Raw genomic sequence first — 26,906 nt, 5'->3', positions numbered from 1 at the left:
AGCATTGTGCTAGAGTGAAGAATAACATGACCTTTATAGTTAGTCAACCAGGGATAATTGTGCACCCTCCCTGGAACATTTAGAAACATCTAGAGAGGTTTCTGTTTGTCGTGACAGGGGGTGTTACTGGTGTCTAGTGGACAGAGGCCAGGAATGCCACCAAATATCCTTCAAGGCAAGACAGCCCCCAACTCAGGGCTACTTGATGATGACTGTAGCCATCATTAGAATCCGCTAGCAAGAAAGAACACAAAAAGGCATCTGTTGGGGAGCTGGCCCAATGACCTGTTTCAAATATGTTCTACTCTGTCCACTTCCATATACCGAGCCATGCTGGCACATATAGTCATTCCATAAATACTCGTTAAATGTTGCATGTTGAATCCATCGAGGGCACCTACGAACATCCACCTGACTGTGCCAGACTAGTGCCCAGCAGTGACCCCTTGTGGCAGGAACTGAAACAACAGCGCAGATGGACCAATAATGCTTTTCTTTGGTTGGTGTTTGCAGAGCTGATCTCTTAGGACTGAAAAGGCCCCGGAAATTGTGGGAAAATCATGAGACTAGAGGAAAGCCGGAAGTCTCAATCAGGACGACTTTTGGTGTCTTGTTAATCAGGGCAAACAGAGATTTGAGCAATTAATGAGAAATAGCAAAGGAAGATGACAATATATTTGGACCTCAAACTGATAAAACAAGTGAGAGCTTAGTTTGCTGGGTGAAAAAAGTAGGTTTCAAAATCATATGTATGGCTAGCCCTAGTTTTATGGTTTTATCATTGACCATTTAAAGACACTGCATCCATACCCATTTGTCAGGAAGAATCACACCAAAAACCATACCAAAACGGTAACAGTAGAGGGTGGGGACTTGGGGCTGTTATTTTATCTATTTTTTTCAACTTATTTTACAATGAATTTATATTATTTATGTAAGAAAATAAGTTAGATACTGAGCCTAAATACAAAGGCACGTCACAATGTCTAAAGTAAAAAGGCCCCTCGACTTTCACACACGTCCAGTTTCCGTATCTGGACCTTAATTATCCAGAACCAAATGCCGTACGACCTCAGAAGGGTGGGCAAGAGCAGCTGCCCTGACCACTTCTGGCTCCGAACCCCAGGCCCCTTTCCTCTGCTCATGAGCGGCACACAGCATCCAGAACCGACTCCGCCTCAACCCGGCCTGCAGGTGCGGGAACAGGAACCCGAGGGAACGCCGGCGCACGTTGGGGACGAGCGTCCATCCCCAATGGGTCTGCTCACCTGACATATGGACGTTCCGGAGGCAGGAGAGGGAGGCATTGAGGCGGGCACACTCCTCCCGGTTGGCCCCGTATTTCTCCACAGTCTCACACACCTGCTCATCTGTCATCTCCAAGAGGTCCTCCAGACTCAGCTGGCCCGGGGTGATCTCCTAGAGGAGGGAAGAGACAGGAGGGTAACAGACCCGAAGCGCCCTGAGAGGAGGCCTCCATGCCGCCCTCTAGTGGTACCTAGCGGAACGCCAGGCTCTGGGTGGACGTCTGCTTGGGATTGCTGTCTTGGAGTCAGACAGGCCTGGATCTGAATCTCAGCCTTGCCACTCGGTAGCTAGATGACCCTGGGCAAATAACTTAACCTCTCTGAGCCTCACTTCGCTCACCCGTAAAATGGGAATCTTAAGCTCATGAGCTTTGTAAGGTAGCACATATGCTCATATGCTATGTATCCACACCGTTAGAGAGCTCTGTAAATGGTGGCCGTTAATTACCTGTCTGTCTCCCCATGTAGCTCCTAAACTCCTTATGGGCAAGGCTCCAGTCTACTCATCTTGGAGGGTTCTCCATGCCTCCTGTCCAGCTTGGACTGCACTGACTTGCTACAAATCCAGGGTAACCTCAGAGCAGAGCAAACCGGACAGCCCCAGTCTCCTGATGGCTGGTCTCCATTCCCTGCTTCTTTTTTTCCAAGCCACACACATTCTAGGGTTCAGATTGGGGGGTCAGGAGCCCTAAGGGGAAATGGGGGCTGGAACCCTGTGGGTGGTTCAGTTGCTGTCAGTGAAACAGGGTTTGTGTCTGAGCCCAACTAGAGGCATGATTTTGCAACCTAAGACAAAGTGGAGCATTGCATGGAGTGGGGGAAAAGGACACCTCTGAAGACATGGGCTGGGAAAAGAAAAGGAAGATTCCCGAATATAAATGTGTGGGTCAGATGTCCCTTCACCACTGTCAGCAACCACTCCCTTCCCCCAAACCGTGTGTCTCTATACACTACAGAGCGGACACACCTCGAAATTTGTCAATTTCTATGTTTATGTATTCACAAAAACTAGACTTCACATTATAGCACTTAATGATAACCAGTGTTTTTACGTATTATTTTTATTTTGAAAAAAAGAGTTTTAGATATCAAAGGATGGCGATTCTGAGGCACTACCGTGGAGTAGTTCTGCCCTCTTGTGGCCATATCTATGTATTACAACAGAAAGATGAAAACCGCATCGGCACAAAAAAATTCTATTTAAAAAAAAAAAAGCTGCCAGGCAAAAGGTGAAACCCAGTCAGTGCCTTTCCAACTCACTAGGTCAGGGGTGGAGAGAACAGTAATGAGTCACATAGGAGCTTTCTTAAATAGGGACTGTTACAGGGGTAGCGCCACTTTAAGAAAGGTGATGGACCAGGATCTGGAATTACTGATATAAAACGAGATACATTTAGAAGGGATGATTCACAACATAAAAGAATTCTCCACTTTGCTGCAAGAGTCACTTGCGTGTTTTAATCTTATTATGTATCCTCCAAAATACTCAATTTACACTAAAGTTTATAGCTCACATCCACACATCACAAAAGGAAAAATGACAGAAAAAAAATGCAGAAGGCTTTAACATGCTTGAGCCAAAAGAGGAGAAGCATTTCTGCTGGATATAATAATAATAAATGAAATAGATGTAACAGCACTTTAAGTGCTTTTCGTGGATTTTCTTTCAAGGTCACAAAGACCACATAAAGCAGGTACTTCTACCATCATCACCAGTCTGTACATAGGAGACTAGAATTCAGAAAAGTTAGACCACTACCCAGGGTCACACGGTGAGTAAGTTTGAACCCAGGCCGTCTCTCCTGGGAGCTTTCTGTAAAGTGCCTGTTCCTCCGCAGAAGGTGGCCCTCTTGTGGACATATGCGGGAGTTGCAGAGAGAGAGCTGGAAACCCAGCTCTGTCCACACCGCCTGGTGGATGGCCTTGGACTTCGTTTATTCCAAAAAACTAAGGTGAGAGCCTGAGCTCAAGCACCTGCAGCCCAGGTAAACGTAAATGAGCAAAGCTGCAAACTCGCCTGCGGTTTCCTAAGGGGCAGACTGACACCAGACAAATTCAGTTCTGTGTGTCAGCAATTCCGATTTTTCAAGAGAAGTCGAAGACCTGGGTTTTTAATGCAAACTCTTTCAACTTTTACATATGGGCTCAAAAATAATTTTTCAGACAAAAATATCTGTGCATCAGATACAAGATAAGACAGAGGGCCTCTAGTTTTCAACCCCTGAAGATTAGTCTCCGTCTTACTCGCCTCACTTGATAAATGGTCCCAAAAGCCTCTGAAAAGTGTATACAGGGTCAAGCAAATAAAATGTACTGCTTGAACTTTTATGAGACCTTTCATTTGAAGGATATTCACAAGAAACCACCATCCTGGGAACACCAAGAAACACGGACGCATACGCCATCTGGTGCGCAGGCGCAAGATGGGGTCGGGGGGATGGAGGGGACGGGGAAACGTGGGAGGGTCCTGCGTCCCCAGTTCAGGACTGTTAGATGCGGTGGGTTCAGGCAAGATTACATTGAGGACGAGGTCTAAAAAAGACAAAAGGCAGAAGAGGATCTTTCAGGCCTCTCCGAGAAGAAAGCAGGGAGTGCCTTGAGAAAGGGCACTTGGCCCTGCAGGCAAGGGGCACACCCAGCACCCCCTCTCCCCAGCTCAGAAAGGCCCCCACATCAGGAAAACAAGGAGAAAGCACCGTGCTTCCCACCTCACCCCCTGGAGTCTGTCTGAGCTGGCTTTTCCTGCTAGCCCCTCCCACTCACTAGCAGGGCAAGTCCCTCCATCTCCCAGCCTCAGTTCCTTGCTGTGGACAATGGGGTAACAGTCAGACCAACCTCAAAGGTCATCGTGAGGGTCTGAACACTCTCCAGAGCTGAGATCCTGCATGTAAAGCCCTCAACACTATGCCTGGCCCTGAAGATTCAATGAATGTAGAAAGGTTCCACGCAGTCAGTGATAACAGTGGGGACCCAAGATCCCGGAGGGTAAGGAAATCTCACCACCCTTGAAACCTTAAGGATGTGGCCCACCCTGGAGGGTGGACATAAGACAACCGGTGTTTTGGTTTTGTCACCGGAAAACCCATTACTTCCTAAGTTTTCAACAACAGCAATGACAATAATAATAATAGTAAGTTGACATTTCCTGGGTACAATTAGGTCTCAGACTATGGTCTGAACAGTTTACACAGATTCTCATTTTATCACACCAGCTACTTAAGAAGAGGAGACAATCATTACCCCATTTAACAGAAGAGAAAACTAATGTCTTAAGACCGTGCTGCCTGGTACAGTGGCCACTGGCCTCATTAATGAACATTAAATACAATTAAAAATTCAGTTCCTGTCACGTGCACTGAGCACAGTTCCAGTGCTCAGTAGCTTAAATCTGGCTGGTGGCCACTGCATCAGGCAGCATAGATTTGAAATATTTCCATCATAGTGGAACATTCTGCTGGACAGCACCAATCTAAGAGGTAAAATGATTTGACCCAAGTCACCAAGCGAGTCCTTAAGTGGCAGAGTTGAAAGAGGGTCTACCTGGCTCTAGAACCACACCCATTTTTTTTTTGGCTACACTGTGTGGCATGTGGGCGCTTAGTTTCCTGACCAGGGATTGAACCTGTGCCCTCTGCTGTGGAAGCATGGATCCCTAACCACTGAACCACCAAGGAAGTCCCTAGGAACACCCTCTTACTGACTTCATTCATTCAGAGCATCAGAGATGCTCTGTATTTTCATCCCACACATATTCAAGTCCTACTATGTGCCAGACACAGCCAAAACCCCACTGCCTGAGGGGGCTGGCTACCAGCCGGTAAGGGGCAAGGGGCAGGGGTCGCCTCCAGTCACCTCAAGGACTTCTTTCCGTACATCGACGATCCGGAACCAGTGCCGGAGCTGGGGGAAGCCGTCCAGCTCAGCGTTGCGTTCCTGCAGGGCGACCTTCTTTTTGCAGGACAGCTGCCGGCTGAAGTACTTCACCAGCTTGCTCTGCAGAGAGAGACAGAGAACAGAGGACACGTCTCAGTATTGCCACAGGAGGACAGGCAAGTACCTCCCCAGCGTTCCCTCCCACCCCAACTCCATCCAACTCTATTTTAAAGACCCATTCAACTGCAGTGAGACCCAGTTTCCACTCATGACCCAACTGTGTTAGCGAAGATGGGCACACAGGCAGGTTCCAATATTTTGCCGGGGAGCGAGGCGTGTAAAGTTCCAGCGTAGTGGGGATGTGGGACTTGGGCTGTATCCATCCATGTCTCCACTGCACAAAGGTCTCCTTTGACCTTCATAGTTGCACTTCTAGGAACTTCTCTCTCAGACCCCCACATCCTATGGCAAATGACTGGAAAAGGATATTTCCTATACATCTGTTTGCAATGGCGAAAGATTGCAAACACGCCAAGGGGCCATATGTAGGATACTCTTCATAAATGAGGATACAGGCCCACAAGGAGCTCCATGCAGCTGTAGAATAAAGCAAGGAAGCGTGCTATTGTACTGAGACAAGATGCGCTGATAAATAAAAAAAAATACTCTCTCATTCATGTGGGAAATTTTACATGTGTAGATCTTTGTAAATGCAGACACTCTCTGGAAGGATCTCTAATCTTCCAGGGAAGGGAAGAGGGAGGGTGGGTAGCAGACGTGAGAGGAACCTTTGTTTAACTCGCTGTGTATTATTTCAATCTTAAGACACATGCAGATATTCACAAATTAACAAATACTTTTAAAATGAGATGGACCCCGGTACTTCCCTGGTGGTTCAGTGGTTAAGACTCCATGATTCCACTGTAGAGGGACCCGGGTTCCATCCCTGGTTGGGGAACTAAAATCCTGCACGCCCCTCGGTGCAACCAAAAAAATAAATTTTAAAAATAAAATGAGATGGACCTGAACTCATGCTTCTAGAGGGATGCCATGGCTTGAAAAAGGCAAGTTTTTTTACTGCCTATTTTGTAAAATCTAACAACATTAACAAAAGAAAGGCAATAGGCATGTATGAGCAGAGAATAAAGTGTGCAAGACACACCCCCCAGCCTGCTAAGTTGAGATGGGGAGGTCCTATAGATGGGGTGACAAAAAATGGCTTTGCATTTCTCTATATATTTTTGCTTTGTTTCAATAGTTACCCAAAGTATATTATCATCTTTGTGATATAAAATCTATTTAATAAAGATAATTCAATGAAAAAAAAAAATCTTTAGGTATATAAATGCCTTTGACATTTCAAAGCACCTGTCAACCAATATTTATCAAGAAGACAGTCCTGGAATTCTGTTGTTGTTTAGTCACCAAGTCGTGTCCGACTCTTTGTGATCCTATGGACTGTAGCCCGCCAGACTCTGCTGTCCATGGAATTCTCCAGGCAAGAATACTAGAGTAGGTTGCCATTTCCTTCTCCAGGGGATCTTCTGGACCCAGAGATCGAACCCACATCTCCTACACTGGCAGGTGGATTCTTTACCACTGAGCCACCAGAGAAGCCCCCTGGAATTCTAGGATCACATAATTTGGAGCAAGGAATAACAGGAGTGGGCGTGTGTTTCTGTTTAGCTGGTGAGCACTGCCCCTCTTTTGGTAAAGACCGTTTGAGTCTCTTTTGGGGGGAACCTTTCTTCTTTGGCTCCCAGTTCACATGGTTGAGAGGAGGCTGGCCTCACCCACCCACCACACCTGGGCTGCAGGGCGGGCTGGTGACCCAGGCCTGGCCAGAGCACTGGGATCAGGGATAATAAGCGAGCTGTGCTGGGCCACGGAAAAGCCTCCCCAGGCTCCCTTCACAAGCACTCAGAAGACAGCCCTCACTCTCCTCTAGAACTGTCAGGAGGGTGCCAGAGACACCAGGAGCTGCCAGGGCATTCCTGCCGCCTGACACTGAAGCGCATTGGAAGAAATCAGAAAAGTGTTTTTTAAGCTAACATTAATTTTATTCACCTTACTAACAAAGAGAAAGTTGCCATTCTTGACAAGCCCACATTCCATTGCAATAACAGGCACCATAATCACATTAATAAGCCAATGTACCTAGAATACCTGTCATTTGGAATCTCAGTTTCGAGTGTTAAAATAGAAAACGTCCAAAAGAATGTTTTTCTTCTCTAACTTATTTCTGAATGAATAGGGTCTGACCTACTGAGAACTCAGAGCCAGGCTCTCAGCTGAGACATCTATAGAACATTCCTGTCTGTCTTTTGTTTTATTCTATGACTGGTTTAACAGTTATCTTTACACGGGTACGGAAAACCACACAGAATTTAAAAAAAAAAACAAAACACTCTGACACATCCCCATGTTTCCTGGAATACTTCCTTACTTTCTGGCACAACAAAGTTTTCCAGGTTCATCATCTTCTTTTCCTGCCCCAACCCTGGAATCAGTCATTTCTCCAGAGTCTTGCTTGATTCCTCGTGGTATTCAGAAACCAAGATGTGGGTACTTGGTGAAATCATTGACATTTCCAGTCCCCTCCGTAGACAGCCTAGGCACCACAGGTATGTGCAATGCACGTATGAATATGTAGACACATAAATATCATAAATCTGCACTTGTATTGATTTTGCTATCTCTATGTGTAGCTGACTGACGCCTCTAATCCCAGTCAACACCACAGGGCTTCCTCTAGCGTTTCCCCTCCCCACATTTGTATCACTCTTCTCAGAGAGTGAGGAGAAACAGTCCCCAATATATTTCTTGGCTCCATCTGCTGAATTTAGTTAATTCCCCAACTCCACCAGGCTACTGCCCTGCGTGGGCGCTGCCCTAGGGAACCCTGACCCCTGCGGGGCTGCCTTCTCACCCTAGTTCTGCTGCCTGCTTTGTTGTTGCTGCTGTTTTTGAAATTGAAGTATACTTGATTTTCCACGTTTTGTTCATCTCCCCTCTACAGCAAAGTAATTCCCTTAAGACGTGTATTCATGGAGCTTCCCTGATGATTCAGAGCTAAAGAATCTGCCTGCCAATGCAGAAGACACGGGTTCGATCCCTGGGTCTGGGAAGATCCCCTGGAGGAGGGGATGGCAACCCACTCCAGTATTCTTGCCTGGAGAATCCCATGGACAGAGGAGCCTGGCGGGCTACAGTCCACGGGGTCGCAGAGAGTCATGACTTAGCAACTGAGCATGCATGCACCCAGGCTACATATATACACACACACACATATGTATATGTTCTTTTTTCCATTCTTTTCCATTACAGTGTATTACAGGGTACTGAGTATTTTGGCATGTCCCTGTGTCCTACTATACGACACTGTTGGTTTTCTGTTTCTATATATAACAGTTGCGTGTGCTAGTCCCACACTCCCAGTTCGCCCCTCCCTGCCCCACCCTCCCCTCTTTGGCAAAACCGCAAGTCTGTTCTCCATGTCTGCTTCTGTTTCGTAGATAAGTTCACTTCTGTCATACTTTAGATTCCATATATAAGTGGTATCATACGGTATTTGTCTTCCCCTTTCTCACTTACTTTGCTTGGTATGATCATCTCTAGGTCCATCCACGCTGTTGCAAATGACATTATTCATTCTTTTTTGTAGCCAGCAATATCCCATTGTATGCGTGTACCACATCTTCCTTACCCGTTCATCTGTCAGTGGACGCTTAGGTTGCTGCCACGTTCTGGCCATTGTACAGAGTGCAGCTATGAACACAGGGGTGTGTGTATCTTTTTTAGTTAGAGGTTCGTCCGGATGCATGCCCGGGAGTGGGACTGCAAGATCGTGTGGCCTGCCTTGCTGTTGTGTGTGGCATGCTGATGTTGTTGTTTCAGGTCTTGACATGTGTGCCAGTGGATTCTCAAATCCCAAATTCAGGCCCCATCCCCAACTGTGCTTTGGTTTCACACTTGGAGAAGTGGATGTTAGTGAGGTTGACTTAATCTCAGTCTCAAAATGGCCAAAACGGTTCTTTCACTGGCCACATGTAGCTAACTGAACCTCTGGGGTATGGCTAGTGTGACTAAGGAATAGAACTTTAAATTTAATTTAAATTTGAAAATGGAAGTCAAGTACAGTATTTTTCTGTTAAACATAATTTTATTGTTATGATAGAGCCGCATTTTATTTTAACCTTGAAATTTTAGTGTCTGAATTGAGGTATGCTATAAGTGTAAAATACACACTATCGAAGACTTGATAGGAAAAAAATAACATAAAATATTTCATTAATATTTCTACATGGATCACATGTTTCAATGATATTTTGGATACACAGGGTTAGATAAAATGTATTATTAAAATGAGTTTCATCTGTTTATTAATGTGGCTACTAGAAGATTTTAAATTATACGTCTGGCTCACATCTGTCACTCTCATTATAGTTCTAATGGACAATGCTGCACTAGGGTTTCATCCTGAAGAAATAATTAAGGGTATTCATGAGGTCTTGCTCCAAGTGGATAATAGACATGAAAGATTGGAAACCTTCCAACTCTTCAATGATAGAAGTCTATGTAAATAAATTACAACGTATTCATACAATGCCATACCATTAAGATAATGTATTAAATATGTATGTGTAACATCTGCAATGTATAAATAATATATTAAAAGATTTATAAAACTATATGGGTATCAGATCAGATCAGATCAGTCACTCAGTCGTGTCCAACTCCTTGCGACCCCATGAATCACAGCAGCCAGGCCTCCCTGTCCATCACCAACTCCCAGAGTTCACTGAGACTCACGTCCATCAGGTCAGTGATGCCATCCAGCCATCTCATCCTCTGTCGGCCCCTTCTCCTCCTGCCCCCAATCCCTCCCAGCATCAGAGTCTTTTCCAATGAGTCAACTCTTTGCATGAGGTGGCCAAAGTACTGGAGTTTCAGCTTTAGCATCATTCCTTCCAAAGAAATCCCAGGGCTGATCTCCTTCAGGATGGACTGGTTGGATCTCCTTGCAGTCCAAGGGACTCTCAAGAGTCTTCTCCAACACCACAGTTCAAAAGCATCAATTCTTCAGTGCTCAGCTTTCTTCACAGTCCAACTCTCACATCCATACATGACCACAGGAAAAACCATAGCCTTGACTAGACGAACCTTTGTTGGCAAAGTAATGTCTCTGCTTTTGAATATGCTATCTAGGTTGGTCACAACTTTCCTTCCAAGGAGTAAGCATCTTTTAAGTTCATGGCTGCAGTCACCATCTGTAGTGATTTTGGAGCCCAGAAAAATAAAGTCTGGCACTGTTTCCATTGTTTCCCCATCTATTTCCCATGAAGTGGTGGGACCGGATGCCATGATCTTCGTTTTCTGAATGTTGATCTTTAATCTTTAAGCCAACTTTTTCACTCTCCACTTTCACTTTCATCAAGAGGCTTTTGAGTATAAATGCATACAAAAAAAAAGCCTTGGGAGGGCTTCCCTGGTGGCTCAGAGGTAAAGAATCCACCTGCCAATGCAGGGGACACAAGTTCGATCCCTGATCTGGGACGATTCCACATGCCTCGCAGCCACTAAGCCTGTGTGCCACAGCTATTGAGCCAGTGCGCTAGAGCCTGGGAGCTGGAACCACTGAGTCCGTGTGCTGCAAATGCTGAAGCTTGCACGCTCTAGAGCCTGTGCTCTGCATGAAGCCACGCCACTGCAATGAGAAGCCCAAGCACCGCAGCTAGAGAGTAGCCCCCGCTGGCATCAACTACAGAAAAGCCCACGCAAAGCAACAGCACAGCCAAAAAGAAATAAAAACATTAAAAAAATTCTTCTAACCTTGGGAAAATATATAACAAAATATTAGCAGCAGTAAGATTACAAGTGACCTATTTTTTTTCCTGTTTGCTCCTCTGTAGCAATATTAGAAAATACAATGTGTATGTACTGCCTGCTTATCAATAGAAAAAAATGTTTGGATAGCATTAGTGAGACCCATAGCTAACTGATACACCACCGCATCAACTCAGGAAAATCTGACTTTGTCCCCAAAGCCCATCTCTGATGTCACCTTCTCCAGCAAGTCTTTATCAATGCCTTCCTGGCATTTTATTTGTACATACAGTATTATAAACTTTATTACTGTTTTCCTCACATCATAATTGGTGAGTAATGAAGACACAGGAATCTTCATTCCTTCATTAAAGGATTAAGGAACGCTTTGCAGATTTGGAAGAATAAGTGAAATAAGCATCAGGAGCAGAAGGGGACGACAGAGAATGAGATGGTTGGATGGCATCACCGACTCGATGGACATGGGTTTGGGTGGACTCCGGGAGTTGGTGATGGACAGGAAGGCCTGGCGTGCTGCGGTTCATGGGGTCGCAGAGTCAGACGCGACTGAGTGACTGAACTGAACTGAACTGAAGTGTTAATCGCTCAGTTGTGCCCAACTCTGCGACCCCATGGACTGCAGCCCACTAGGCTCCTCTGTCCATGAGATTTTCCAGGCAGGGTTACTGGAGTGGGCTGCCATTTCTTTCTCTAGGGGATCTTCCCAAACCAGGGATCAAATCCGGGTCCCTTGCACTGCAGACAGATTCTTTACCGATTGAGCTACAAGGGAGGCCTATAAGCCCATAAGCATCATTGCTATTTGATAAAAATGGCATCATTGATAAAAATAAAAGTAGCATTATTGGGTACTTCCATGTACTCTTACATGCATCCTGTCAGTGCTTCCCCGCATCCCCCGGAGGCAGGTGCTGTTAGGAGCTACACTTTAAAGATGAAGAAACAAGGCCCAGAGAGATTAAGTTATCTGCTCCCTGTCACACAACTTAAGTAGAGGGCAGGGATTCAAACCCAATCTGATTCCAAAGACCCAGTGTTGCAGAAAGGATAATCTTCTTTTAATTATTTAAGAAACACATCTATATATTTTCCTCGTAAAGGAGGAGCTAGAACATTTCAGACAAAGACAAAGCTCCCTGTGACCACCCCTTCTCATGCTGGCCTCCTTCTCCATGGAGAAAACGGGGGAAACTATTGAGATTCGTTCGGTGTCCATCATTCCAGATCCTTTCCATGTACATTCACATGTGTGCTAGTGCTCAGTTGCTTCAGGCGTGTCCGACTCTTTGCAACCCCACGGACTGTAGCCCACTAGGCTCCTCTGTCCATGGGATTCTCCCAGAAAGAATACTGCAGTGGGTTGCTATGCCCTTCTCAGGGGATCTTCCCAACCCAGGGATCGAACCCGTGTCTTCTGCATGCAGGCAGATTCTTTACTGTTGAGCCACCTGGGAAGCCCTACTTTCCATGTGTACATATATGTAGAAACTCTGCAGTGTGGTTTGATGTTAGGATTGTTTGTTGTGTGTTTTTTTTCCCCACATCAATTATATCATTTTTTCACTTGGTAGTAAGCCTCCAGGATCTCTCCCTGCTAGTTCATACTAATCTGCCTCTTTCTTTTTGATCTTTTGCATGAGAGATTTTTTTGATACCAGGGTCAAAAGCCCATGATGCAAGCAGTTCTGAGATGTCTGCTGAGGGTGTCTTTGTCAGCTCCCATAAAGCGTTTTCGGGACTAATGGCCTTGAATGTAACCACTATTCACTGAATACGAGCAGTGTGTCCAGTGCTGTGAGATAAGTGCTTTGAATATGTTCATTTTTAATCCACACAAGAATGCTAACTATGAGACGGATGTTCTGAGCCCATTCTTTGAATGAGAAAACTGAGCATCAAAAATGTGAAAATGTTAAATCACTTGCACGGATCCACAAAGTTACTTAAGTCAGGGAACCAGGGTATGATCCCAAAGCACCCTCTTTGCCAGGATACTAAACTATGAGTTAGTTGTTCATGGGTCTTTCCCATCAAACAGGAAGTTCAAAAGTTGGGCATTGACCCCGCAAGGGCAGGGAAATGGTCTCACTCATCTTGGGAAACCCACTGGCTGTTTTGGGAGAAGTATATTTCTGAATTCCTGTTCTGAGGCTTGGATAAGTCATATCAGTTTCCTGGGCCTCTACTTTCTCATCTGTGAATGGGCATATATCACCTTTGTTCACATGCCTACTGAGGCATCACAGGAGATAATGTCTGTACAGAAGACAGGCTGAGCCCCCCACCACACACACACACTGTGTCCTGACTACTTTGGATTCTGGAGAGGTGTTTCCAGGGTCACCCAGAGACTGGACCTATACCTGCCCAGAAGCCAGAAGCAAGGAACATCGCCACTATGATTCAGTAGAAGCAGGGAGAGAGACAGTGTAGGAAGCAGATGGTGGGGGAGAGTCTGGTTGGAAGACAAGTCCAGGGCTTGCCCCGGAGTTAAAGAGGAACACAGATCACCTTTCAGGGAAGAGCACAGCTGGTCTAAGCAGGGAAGAACCCAGTGAACTGTCCCCAGTGTGAGGTCAGACTGGGCAGAGAAGATACAGCACCTCCCACACAGGGGCCCTGGGGCTCAGCAGCTCTTTCCACCAGGGCCTGGGCTGGGTGGTACAGGACAATTGAGGCTGTCAGCTAAAAGGGGCTCCCTCTGAGCCAGATGCCATGATAAGTGCTTTTTTACGAATTACTGATTTAATCCTCATGAGAGCATCGCAGCACAGGTTTGATCACTGCCCAGCTCCACAACTGAGAAAATCAAGGCCCAGAAAGGTTAAATTACTGGCCCAAGGTTACTCAGCTACTAAGTGAATGAATCAAGATTTGAACCCAAGTCTAACAAACTCTTATTTCTTGATGACACACAAAGAGTGCTATGATCTACTTGCCAACAGCAATAACACAACAGGAACAGTATAATCCCATTTTCTGAATATAAAATGCATGTACAGACACAAACAGAAGACAAGGAGGTAATACCCCAAAATGTTAGCACCTGCATCTCTGGGTAATTAAAGATGAGACTTATTTGCTCATTTCTGTGCATGTGTATCTTGTAATTTTTCTGTAAGCCTGCTGCTGCTACTGCTGCTAAGTCACTTCAGTCGTGTCCAACTCTGTGTGACCCCATAGACGGCAGCCCGCCAGGCTCCCCCGTCCCTGGGATTCTCCAGGCAAGAACACTGGAGTGGGTTGCCATTTCCTTCTCCAATGCATGAAAGTGGGAAGTGAAAGTGAAGTCACTCAGTCGTGTTTGACTCTTAGCGACCGCATGGACTGCAGCCTACCAGGCTCCTCTGCCCGTGGGATTTTCCAGGCAAGAGTACTGGAGTGGGGTGCCATTGCCTTCTCCGTCTGTAAGCCTAAGTTATCTAAATAATAGCTACAAATGTCATGAAAATCAGATAGTTGCCAAAACTAAAGATGTGGGTCATTCACAATGTTAGCCATTTCAAATTAAATAAAATTTTAAATATATACATAATATATAAATAAACATAAAATTTCTATTTGTGTATAAACACACACACATATCCCCATTTTACTGATGGGGAAACTGAGAGCCATAGAGCTTAAGTGGCCGTCCTAAGGCACTAGGTAATTTTACAAGTTAGTTTCCTCTTTCCCTAATTTCCTAACAATAAAAAATCACCTGGAGGTGTTAAAAATCAAACTTCCAGATCCATGCCCTGATCCAGACATTCTGATACAGGGAATCTAGAGAAGGCCCAGGAATCCACAGAAATGCAAGCACCCTGAGGATTCTGAGCGTTAGGCAGGCTTGAGAAACATCCATCTCCTGTCTGAATTACGTAATGAAAGCTGGTTGCTTCTCAGACAAGCTTAAGCATCCAGGTTCTTTCTTGGGCAACAAAACCAGGGCCGAAAACCATTTCTAGAAGCCAGGGTGCAGCACCCCTGCCAGCAGTGCCCTTTAAGGGCTGTGGGCGCAGCTGCACAGCAGGCCTTTAGCAGCAGCTCCAGGGAGGAATCCACGGGAATCCAAAGAGCAGGCCGCACAGGTCCAGGCCTGAAGGGGCTCCCAGTGGGGCAGACGAGACAGCCGGGCACACACAATCACCACAGTCACGGGGCAGAGAACAGGAGAGCAGGAGCAGAAGGGCAGCCGGGGTTCGGCACAGGCACCAAGGAAGAAAAAATCACGAGAACAGCCTCTCACAAAACAGTGTTCCAAGATCCCAGGGCAGTTCAAGTGGGAGTTCCACGTTTATCCTAAGAGAAGTAAACCTTCTCATTCATTCATTTAAGATTTTTCAGGTACTCTCTAAATACAAGGAGCTTGGGAGAGGGGTGGGATCCAAGATCAGTTACACCCTCCCTGCCCTAAGGAAGGGCCATTCAAATATGGGAAGGCCCTGAAGGCCAGCCCCCTTCAGTTAAGGACAGAAACTGAGAGCATTTAGACATTTTAACAGAGGATGAGATGGTTGGATGGCATCATCAACTCAGTGGACATGATTTTGAGCAAACTCCAGGAGATAGCGAAGGATAGGGAAGCCTGGTGTGCTGCAGTCCACGGGGTCGCAAAGAGTCGAACACGACCGAGGGACTAAACAAGACATGTTAATGGCTCTTGGACAGGGCAGTTTTTTGTTTTGTTGAATGTGATAGTTTCAAAGTGAAGCTTCCATTGTGTTTGGGGTTTGGGGCCCATTTCATTTTTCTAGTAAGTATACAATTTTTATCCCATTTTTATAAGAGTATTGGCTCCAAAGTCCCAGGAAAGAACAAAGCTGATCCTTCCCCCACACAAGGTGTGAGAAGCACTGACCTCCCCTTGGGGAATTTTCATGGATTGATCTCAATCTCCCTACACCACTAACTAAACTATTTTCCAAAATGATTCTAAAGATACGGCCTTATAAGAGCAGCATGACAATGCTGAAGCATGTGTTGGGCTGTTATTAACGAAATTCTACAAATGGTGAAACTGATGCTCAGAAGCTTGGGAACTATGTCGAAGCCCATCACTAAAGAAGCAGGAGGGTCAGAATTTGAACTCAGGAGCTAATTTCCAGTTCGGATCCCTCTCCACTGTAACACTCCACCAAAGCAGAAGGTTCAAATCACCTGACATCGAGATTGTGAAATACAATTAGAAAAGGCCTTGATATGTCTTCACCCTGCCAGGTGTCCTGATTTCTTTTTAGGTCACCTTCAATTTAAGTCCATGCAGAGCCGAACTGCAAAACGTCGAAAGAAATCCCATCTTTAAGTGAGAAACATTGGGTTTCTGGAAACAGCACATCCAAACTTAGCCCACCACCGTTGGCCCCTGTACTGTCAGGTACAAAATAAGGTCTCGGTGGGCCTGGGGTCAGAAGGATCACACGTCTTGGGGGAGCAGGAACGAGATGTGTGTTTCCCCAGCTTCCCACCAGGGGGCAGCCTGGCACTGTCCACAATAGATGGAATAATTCCTCAGACCTTCCTGGATTTCAGCATCTTCCGTGCCTTATTACAGTACTCGGTATTAGCATGATGATAAATTTAGCAGCATAAACAACAAAAAAAAGTTTAAAGTGAAGACATGTGACAGAGCTATAAATAATCATGTCTGAAATCTCTAATGTGAAAATGGGTACTTTTCACTCAGAATCTAAACCAAGATAAACCCAGAGACCCATGAGCAAGCCCCTGGGGTTTGGTTTGCTGGAGTTCAAAACCTTCACCACTCAGATGGTTTTAAAAAAACACAAACAAAACAAATAACAACAACAACAAAAACTAAAGCAGAGTCGGGGACGCTGGAAAGAGTGCAATACAGAAGGAGGATCTATGTGGTCTTACAGAGCATCTCGTGTGAACCTCATGGCAGCGCCCATTTTACACATGAGGAAACTGAGGCTGAGGAGAGCTATAACTGGCCTTAAAATCACACGAATGAACAAGCAGGCTCCAGAGCCCATTGTACCCCTCGGGGCTGCCTGTCAGCAGCCACCCATATTCCTGCCATCTCTTTAACAGTAACCGGCTAGCTGTGGGGAGCTCAAAGCACAAAATCCGAACGGTTCATGTCTTCCCACCGCCCAGAGTTCTTTTCCTCTGCTGTTAGACATAAATGGCATTTTCCTGTCCTCTGGGTGTCATCCCTCCCCAACCATCCCCCGATGTCACCGTCACAGCACCCTGTTTTTTTCCTCAGGAGCACTCAGGCTATCCCACAAATTATCCTGTTTATTGGTTTCCATGGTTACCCCCCCCACCCCACCCCACCTCATCATCTCACACACCCATCGGAATATCAGCTCAAAAGAGCACTGGCTTTTGCCTGTCTTTCCTCCCAGCTTTCAGATCAGTGCCTGGCAATACAAGACGTTTTTCTTTTTGTCGTTCTATGAACCAGCATCATTGGCGGGGAGGGGGTGGGGACGGGGGTGGAGGTAAGTGCCGAGGCCTCTATCCAGAAATCTCAACTCCTTTTCCAGCGGGCGCTGCACGTTCAGAACCAGGCCAACCAGGCCCTGGCTTTGCCGCCCAGTCTCTCCGAGGGTAAAGCAATCGCCCTGGCGGCCCGACGCCTTCCCGCGGTTGCCAGGGCGACCATTGTCATAACATCCCCGGCGCTGGGGGGACCAGCTGACAGCAGAAGAGAATTATTTGACTCGCTAAACGTCTCAAGTAACCGGCCATTTGCATCCGCAGGCAAATCCGCTACTGAGGGTTGGAGGCTTGGGAGACGCGCCCTTCCTCTTCTGCCAAACCGGATCCCAATTAGAACAGGATTCCTCAGGCCGAGACCAACCTCACGCACCCGTCCAGCTCCGGCTCCCTCTGCCCGCAACTGCCCGCTGCCTTGGGTTAAAGTCCTCAATGTTCCTGGTGGCTTTTCCTTTTCTCTATAGTCTTATTGCTAATGAATAATACAAACCCTAGGGAAAAAAAGACTTCACACATTTAATGAGCACTTACTTAGATGCTGGCCCCGCTGGTAACTGCCTCACGTAATGGTAAATTACAATTTTAATATTTTTGCCATGACAATATATTTTGCTACATAACATACACACAGTTTATTATATGTAAATACATGTATTATGTTATTGTGGATTGTACATTATATATAATTTATCTGCCTAATACATATTCATAGATATATTCTTATATATATCATAGATAGTGATAAAGTGTTTGTCACTCAGTCATGTCTGACTCTTTGCAACCCCATGGACTGTGGCCCACCAGGCTCCTCTGTCAGTGGGATTTCCCAGGGAGGAATACTGGAGTAAGTTGCCGTTCCCTTCTGCAGGGGATCTTCCTGACCCAGGGATTGAACCAGGGTCTCCTGCATTGCAGGCAGATTCTTTACTGTCTAATTCTAAATATACAATACATAAGATAATTTTAAACATAGCAATATCTATATTATACAGCATATATATCTATCATAATAAAACTGACATTTGTTGATACTTTTTATATGCCAGCCCTATGCCTACTGCTTTAGTTAAGAACGATGCTATTATCAGTAATCCATTATACAATAATATATTCATAATCATAGCTCAGTTTAACTGAGCTACCTACCATGTATCAGACATTACGCTAAATGCTTCATTCATGTTATTTGATTGTCATGTGCACCCTAAGAGCCAAGAACTTCATCACTCCCCATTTTTATTTAAAAATTTTTTTTGGCTGCGCTGCTTGCAGGATCTTGGTTCCCCAACTGAGGATCAAACCCACGCCCCTCTGCAGCAGCAGCACTGGGCCCTCACCACTGGACTGCCAGGGGATTCCCTATCCTCATTTTCAAGATGAGAAAATGGAGGTACAGAGTGATGGGATAATTTGCCTAAGGTCAGAGAGAGAACAAGAAGGGGCTGAGAGCCTGGTCCATTCCTTATTTCCATTCCACACTTTAAAGATGTCGACCTTTAGCTCCCTTAGGGGAGCTTGTTAAGAGCACACAGGCTGAGCCCCGGCTCCCACCAACCCACACGTGCAGAATCAAATACTCCTGAGGACGGGGGGGCTTTTCTTCTTGTTTCTTTTAAACAAGGTCCCCAGAGAGTTCTGACAGAAGCAGAGAGGTGCAGAACCACTGCCGAAGGGTTCTTTATTAGCCACTGCCACTGCAGCGCCAATTAGGTGATCTGATTAAAGGAGGGAGTCTGGAGGGGCTCGAATTCCGGAGAGGGCACAGTGACCAATCGTCCTGAAAATGAGGAGAAGCAGGGGGAAAATAAGATTGCAGGGTCCCCTTGGGCAACCTTAGCTTGTGTCCCCGCTGTAACCTCTCCCAACCTTTCTGGAACAAGGACAGCCTGTGTGAAGAGTAATAAGTAATAGCACACACTTTTGTCCAGGACCGGCTTGAGGAGGGCAAAGCCAGACAGTCGAAATGACCTCCCACTGCCCATCCCCTGGCCCTCCTCCCTTAATCGTCCACCAGGGACCAAGCTGTACAGAGAAATGTAAGCTTGCAGGGTAGGGCCCCACGCTTTGTACCTACACTGCGAAGCATGAGACTTCCTGGCAAGTGACGAAGATAGATGAAGTTGTTTAAAAAAGAAAAAAAAAAGGCCAGTGGGTGGGCATGGCATAAGAGGAGGCATGGCTGGAAGTTTTGGGGGGCCCTCTCTGTGGTCCCTGTGCTACTGGGGGGACAAAGCCAGACTCAAAAGAGGAGCAAGCAAGAACATCTGTGGAAGGTCTGGCCTGGGCCATGTGTTGCCTCACTCTTCACTGTCCAAATGAGAGGGAAAGTAGAACTAAGACCCCAGGCATAAGGCAAGACCAGATGACACAAGGAAAAAACACAAAACCCGCGAACGTTGAAAGCAGGTCTCATTTGGGCAACTACTCCAGCTTAACTGTGGAAACCTATTCCATCTAGAACTGTGCTTTCCAGTACACCAGCCACTCAGCACACGTGGCTCGGTATAGGTATTAAATTAACTAAAATTACATAAATAATCAACATAGTGACTAAACAAGGTTGAGACAGCTTATGTGCACTGCTAACAAAAATCCAGAAAGCAACCTGACTAGCCATTAAGTGACTTCAGACAAATCAGAGAATTCATCTCCCAAAAACATCATTAAAATTGAAGCTTATAATTGTGTGAGGTAAACTAGTTTCCTGAATAGGTTAGCATCTTTAGGCTCTGGGAAAATCTAGGATGGATTATTAGACATATTTAAGATAATTAAACCTGTAATAGTAATATTTAAATTAAAGAGTCTGTGCCTTTGGAGTATTGCTTTTACATTCTCTTAATGTTTTACATAGGATCAATTAGGGGAAGACTTCACCTTCCTAACTCTAATTTCAAATGTGTAACTGAATAACTGGTTTACATTTTAAGTTGAAATTGTACTCCATTCATGTACTATATCAGAAAGTGGCTTAAGGCCCAGTATATTTTACAAGTTTATTTTTTTAGATTTCCATGTGCTATGTAAGTAGTTGGGGAGGCTTGTCTGTCAACTGAGTACTTAAAAAAAATTCTGTATCTCAAATTTATAAACATAGTTAAAATTGTTTGAAGGTGTTTAATTCACTAAGGTTGCTGATGGACGCGAATGTTATGCAAAATTCCCTTATATGTGATTGCTAAAATGTCCTGGACTTATGTGAATAGAATAATACTGCCTGTCAGCTGAATTTAAAGCACAAGGAGAATAAGGGTATTGAAAAAAATTTTGCTTTAATAAACTATTAACTTCTAAAACCAAAAAATAATTACATAAAAGTGAAAATTCCTTTCTTCAGTTGCACTAACCACATTTCAGGTCATCAGCAGCCACATGTGGCCAGGAGTTGTGGTCCTGAGCAACGCAGAAGTAGACTATGTCCGTCATTCATAGGGTGTTTCCTCTACACACATCTCCAGCTTTTAGCGGATCTCTTAGGAAACAAACACCTCAAAGCCTTTCCCCCCAGGGGGGACAACAGGACTCTTTCCAAGATGTTCAGGATTGGAAAATGCTTGGGAAATGCAGGCTCCTGAAGACCAGAGGCAAGCTCCAGAGGGGACTTGAGATGGGAGAGACAGAGAACAGTACAGGGAATGCTCCTGTGAAATTTACTCCAGAATGAAGACAGTCCATAAAAATCTGCAGGAGGAAGCGTACAAGTGATAAACCTCTACCCCCTGTCCATTTTATTTGATGATGGAGTTTTGCCAAATTCTTGATATTGCTCTCACTCTGATCCCCACTCAGTACTAAGCAGCTCTGAACCGGGAATCAGGGAGTGGTTTAATCGAGCTTGGTTTTCTTCCCCCGATTTGCTACATTTCACAGGCAACCTAAAGGATTCTGACCCAAAAATAAACTTGGAAATTTGCAAATGAGCCAGAAAAAGGTACAGCTAAAGATGAACCATACGACAACACTGTGTTCTTTGAATGCCAGGGTGAAAAAAGACTAAAAGTCAGGGGGCTGCATTCAACTCTCTGCTTAGTAACTAAGAAACCATGAGGTGCCAGGCAAGCCCCATGAGCCCTCACAGGCTCGTTTATCCATTCAGTGAAAGATTTAGAAATACTCCCCAGAGTGACCCAAGTTCAGAGATTTCAGGATTATTCTTAGAAATGACACTGATGAAGGAGAAGCAAAACCTTCCTACCAAATTTTACACACTTGTCTTGACCTCGCTGGGCAGTGAAAAACCATTTTTGTGTCTCCTTCTGCTGCACTTAGGGTCTTGGGAACAGGGTCAGTTTTCAGAAGAGAATTCTGGCCAGGCAGACAGGGCTCGGGGTTGGGGCACCAGCCTCCTGGTCTTGCATGCAAGCAAGCAAAGCTGAAATCAGGGAGATGTCCATACATGTGATGGCACAGGTGGCTGCCATGGACCGGAAATCGTGGAGCAAAAAGAGTTCCATGCTGGGAGCTGTTCAGGAGACCGGGGTCCCGTCTGACTGTCCCATCTGACAAGCTGATAGAATCTTGCTTCCAGCAGCACTTATCCAATGTCTGGTACGTGCAGCACCCATGATGGGAGCCATAGTCACCTGTGGCTACTGAGTACCTGAAGTGTCGCTTCTCCGTGTGACTGAGGAGCTGAATTCAAAGTTGTATTTCACATTGATTAGTTTTCAATAGCCACTTGCAGTCAGTGGTTACCATCTTGGACAGCATTGATGTAACCCTTCTCCATGGTGTTTCTTCTCCCCATTTTCCTCCCCCTCAGCAAACAGCCATGCCTGCTGCTCCCTACCTTCCAGGCATGTTTAGGGGTTGAACAAAGGAACTACTGTGCAGGACTGAGGGTTTGCTAAGAGCAGATTGCTTTGGAGGTGTGAGGTGGCACTGTGCAGCCTAGCTCAGGGCAGTCCCCATTCAGATCTTTCTGTGGCCATGGATGAAGGTCCAGGGTCCTGAGATTGTCATCTAAGATCTAAGATCTTCCTCCACTTCTCCCCCAAGATGTGCGTTTGCTGGATATCCAATGCACTCAGAGTACCATCCAAATGCCTTACTCTGGCTGCAGGGCTCTGCCCACTTCTACTCCACCAAGAGCCCCAAAACTCTTTATTCCAAGTCCATGAGAAGGTTCTTCCCCTCCTCAAACAAGCCAAGCTCGCTACTACCCCCAGGGCCTTTGCATATGCTGGCCCTTCACAAGGAACCTTCCCTATACACGTCTTGTCAGATCCTTCTTATCCCGCAGAGCCCCCGCATATGCCATGTCCATTCCAGCAAAACAGATGAGACCCCCACTCTGTTATTCTCTCCTGTATCACCACGTTCTTATCCTTCATAGCACTTACCACAGCTTCCAGTCATAATCCCCTGATGTCTCTCTGCTTAACATCTTTCTCTCCCTGCCCTGACAGCAGTCTCTCTTATCCTCCTCCATATCCCCAACACCCAGCACAGGGCCTGATGCATATAAGTGTGTAATACCTGTTTGATGGGAAAGTGGGTGAATGAAAGATCTCTCGCACTTTCTTCTCTGCCTCTTTGCCTTCACCAGGGGTTCTCAAAGTGGGGTCCCCAGACCAGGGCCATCAACACCAGCTGGGAACTTGTTAGTGATGCAGATTCTCAGGCCCCATCCCAGAACCAGTGAATGAAACACTGGGGGGTGACCCAGTAGTGTGTTTTTCATAAAGTGATTCTGATGCACGTTCAAGTGTGGGAGCTCTCGCTCTAGGCCCTTCTGCGCTTCTGAAATAACCTCCCTACCCTTCAACCTCCTGTTCATCCTTCAAGTTCTAGCTCCAATGTTCACTCTCCCTGGAAGCCTTCTTTTTTCTCTAACCACCCAAAAGTACAATCCACCATCTACAACTCCAAGACCACAATGTTTATCCCTGACAGCTAAAATGTATACCCTTGTTTTAAAGGGAGGTCTATTCATGTCTTAATTCTCCTACCAGATTTTAAGTATCTTAAGGACAAGGGGCCTTGTCTTTATTGCCTTTGCATTCTCCCATCGATGAACAGAGTGATGTCCCCATAGGAAATAATTAAAACAGCAGAATGGATTCATGAATGAATGAGAGATGCACAAAAATGACCAAAGGAAAGGCCTCCATTCCCAAAACCCACAGCTGCCCCACAGGTCCTAGCTTCGGATTCCCACTCTCAACTCTGGATTACATTTTATTTTGTTTGTTTGGGTGTTTTGGGGTGTGGAGGGGGTTTGGTATGCAAACACAACAGACTGATAACTCCAACCATCTGCTGCTCACCTAGAGATGACGTCATTGACAACAGAGAGAAGCGGAAAGCTATTCTTTTCCAAAAGAAAGAGAGAGACTTTTGATCACGTGACCCTCTTTAGCACAGTGACCACCCTACAGCCCCTGCAGTATCATTTCTCCTAGTCATCTCAGCAGCTAATAAATGGCAATAGCACGCTCTATTTTTCAGGCTCTTTATGTATATTCTCTCAAATCCTTACTGCAAACCTACGTGATTGGCTTCACTGTTTCCATTTTGCAAATGAGAAAAGCAGGAGCTCAGTGGATGTCTGAGGCAACGCTAGCTGGCCAGCAGCAGAGCTGACCCCTGGGCTGTCTACTTCAAAGCCAAAGGGCTTCCACAAGCCATGATGGCCAGTTGGTAAGAGGTGGAATCCGAGGCCAAGGTTGTGGTCAAGTCTAGCAGAGTTAGTGACTCTATGCATCTTAGCCCAATTCATCTCTCAAGGTCATGAGAACAGAGAGGACAGGACACTGAATAGCTTAGGACCTCACCCTAGGACCACAGTCCTATCCAGAGCCCCTCAAAGGGGATGCTGAGGTGTCCTGGGCACATTTGCAGAAGACATATGTTTCCTTGAAAACCTGCAGGCAGTTATAGGCCTCAGCAGGGAAACACCTCAGCAGGTATAAAATCCATACCTCAGCAGGTATAAAAGGGCAGACAACCTCAAGAGGAAAGCACCTTGCAGCTCCCAAACAGGCCCTGCTCTCAAGGAGCTGGGAGGGTAGTGAAGTGGCCAGGTGCACACACAGCTCCTTCAACCAATGACGGGGGAACAGCTCCAAGTGTTCCAAGGACAGAGAGATGATTTCTGGGAGGGACCATCTGAGAAAATTCCCCAGAGGAAGCAGCATCCAAGGCCAGTCTTGTCAGACATTCATGATTTCCTGTGTTCCCAGTCACCATTCACCTGTCCCCTACACACAAAAACACATCCACACCAGCTTTCATTTGAGCAGAGGATGGATGGGGGATTGAACTGGATGAATCTGGAGGTTCCTTTCCACCCTGGTATCCTATGATTGCATAGATCTGGAACCTAGCCATTCTTCTATCCCATCCATCTACCCATCAACCATCTACCCATTCACCCACTCACCCACTTACTCCTCCATCCATCCACTCATCCATGCAACCATCCATTCATCACAGAAGCATGTCGTTGATGGTACCTGCCTAGTACCATATAATGAAAACACAGGGAAGCCAGGATGGATTCCCATCTTGAAAGTCAATGACATCACACTGGGCACTTCAGGCTTTGGGTAGTTGTTATACCTAAGTGATATACATTTCTACTAGTCTTGACAATAAAGTTAGTTTACAAACAACCACAGAGTAGAATAAGATATTGTTTTTAAAAGTGCTTCTCACTGTGCCTGACACATAGTGGACAATCAATAAATAGTTGATTTCCTGCAGGTGTCAACCACTGTGCTAAGCTTTGTGATAAAATGATGAATGAGGGAGACTTGGTCCCTGCCCTCATGGAACTTCTATCTTGGGAGAGAGAAACAACAAGTAAGAAATAAATGTTAATCACAGATTGTGATAACTACTATGGTTATAAAAAAGAGCCTAGAGAATGTAACAGGGAAGGATGGGTACCTGGACCAGCCAGAGGAAATCTCCCTACGTCAGGGACCATGCAGCCAAGCACAGCGTGTGCAAAGGCCCTGAGGTGAGAAAGCACTTGGCATGTTTCAGGATCTGGGAGCTGAATTATCATGGGCAAAGGGAAAAGAAGGAGATGAGGTCAAAGATGCAGGCAGGGGCTAGATCACATGGGTCCTATTATAGATGGCCAAGAGTGAGGTTTTATTCCTATGCCATAGGGAGCAGTAGATGGTTTTTGGTTTTACTTTGTTTTGGTTTTGTTTTTCTTGAACTATAGTTAATTTACAATATTGTGTTAATTTCAAATGTACAGTAAAGTGATTCATTTTTATATATATCTTTTTCAGATTATTTTCCATTATATGTTATTAAAAAATACTGAATCTAGTTCCCTGTGCTCTACAGTAATTCCTTTTTATCTATTTTATATATAGTAGTTTGTATCTGCAAATCCTGAACTCCTAGTTTATTCCTCCCCCCTCCCTTTCCCCTTTGAGAACCATAAGTTTTCTATGTGTATGAGTCTCTTTCTGTTTCGTAAATAAATTCATTTGTATTATTTTTAGATTCTACCTTTAAGTGATATCATATAATATCTGTCTTTCTGTGGCTTGTGATAAGTGCTATGTCACTTCAGTTGTGTCTAACTCTTTGTGACCCCATGGACTGTAGCACCAGGCTCCTCTGTCCATGGGGTTCTCCAGGCAAGAATACTAGAGTGGGCTGTTATACCCTCCTCCAGGGGATCTTCCCGACCCAGGGAGCAAACCCGAGTCTCCTGCACTGGCAGGCCAGTTCTTTACTCAGTGTGATGCTTTCTAGGTCTATCCATGTTGCCGAAGTTTTCTAACCAAGAGGTGCTCTTACCTGATAAAATGAGTGAACAATCTCATCTGCAACCTTAAGAGAGATGGGTCTGGCCAGTGTCACTATGCCCATTTCACAAATGGGTAAACAGAGGCACCAGGTGATTAAGGGGCTTCTCATCTGTTCTGGATCTGTAACTCTGTAACCCACCCCAGCTGGCCATTTCAGCCTCCTCCTGCCTTCTAACAGTAAAGGCCCTTCTACAAAATACTCCCCAGCATAATCCCCAATCCCAGAGCAAATGATAGAAGCAAAAAGAGAGACAAGAAGACACGAAACCGGGGATGAGGGGGGATCCTGTCTCCAGCGAAGCCTCAGCACAGCAAACATTAATGAGCATGTCCTGGAGCTGAGATGGACATTTTTGTCTCCATATCACACAGGCAAAATTCTTAACGACGCCAGCTATTGCCAGAACTAAAATGGTCTTCTCAAAGGGAAATTTCTGAAAACCTATTACTTGTACTGCTGGGGAAAAAAAAAAAAGGCTTCCCAGAATCCTGATGGCCGGCCAGCCTCATATATTCAGCTTCCACCAAAAGATGATACTCAGAAGAGTGCTGCCAAAAAAATACTGCCTTGAGACTGAGGGAAACACACCGTCTTATGTTTCTGGTGGATGTGCAAGAAGTCACATATTTATGAAAAGCAATCTGG

General features: G+C 45.5%; 1 protein-coding gene across 6 annotated transcripts in view; it reads right to left on the bottom strand.

The window, feature by feature from the left end:
• The window catches only part of KSR2 (kinase suppressor of ras 2), a 437,805-nt gene that overhangs the window by 345,031 nt on the left and 65,868 nt on the right, over window positions 1-26,906 (bottom strand). For all 6 annotated transcript variants that reach the window (XM_086348000.1, XM_086347998.1, XM_086348001.1 and 3 more), the window contains exons 2-3: window positions 5,160-5,300; window positions 1,269-1,419 (exon numbers count right to left, since the gene is read on the bottom strand). In XM_086348000.1, the coding sequence (XP_086204126.1) occupies window positions 1,269-1,419; window positions 5,160-5,300 (292 nt within the window). The remainder of the gene's footprint in view (window positions 1-1,268; window positions 1,420-5,159; window positions 5,301-26,906) is intronic.

Source organism: Bos grunniens, chromosome 17 (assembly GCF_055505025.1).
Source record: "Bos grunniens cultivar Pamir isolate PY7600 chromosome 17, Bosgru_T2T1.0, whole genome shotgun sequence".
Classification (NCBI taxonomy): domain Eukaryota; kingdom Metazoa; phylum Chordata; class Mammalia; order Artiodactyla; family Bovidae; genus Bos; species Bos grunniens.
This window is presented reverse-complemented; position numbering and strand designations above follow the sequence as displayed.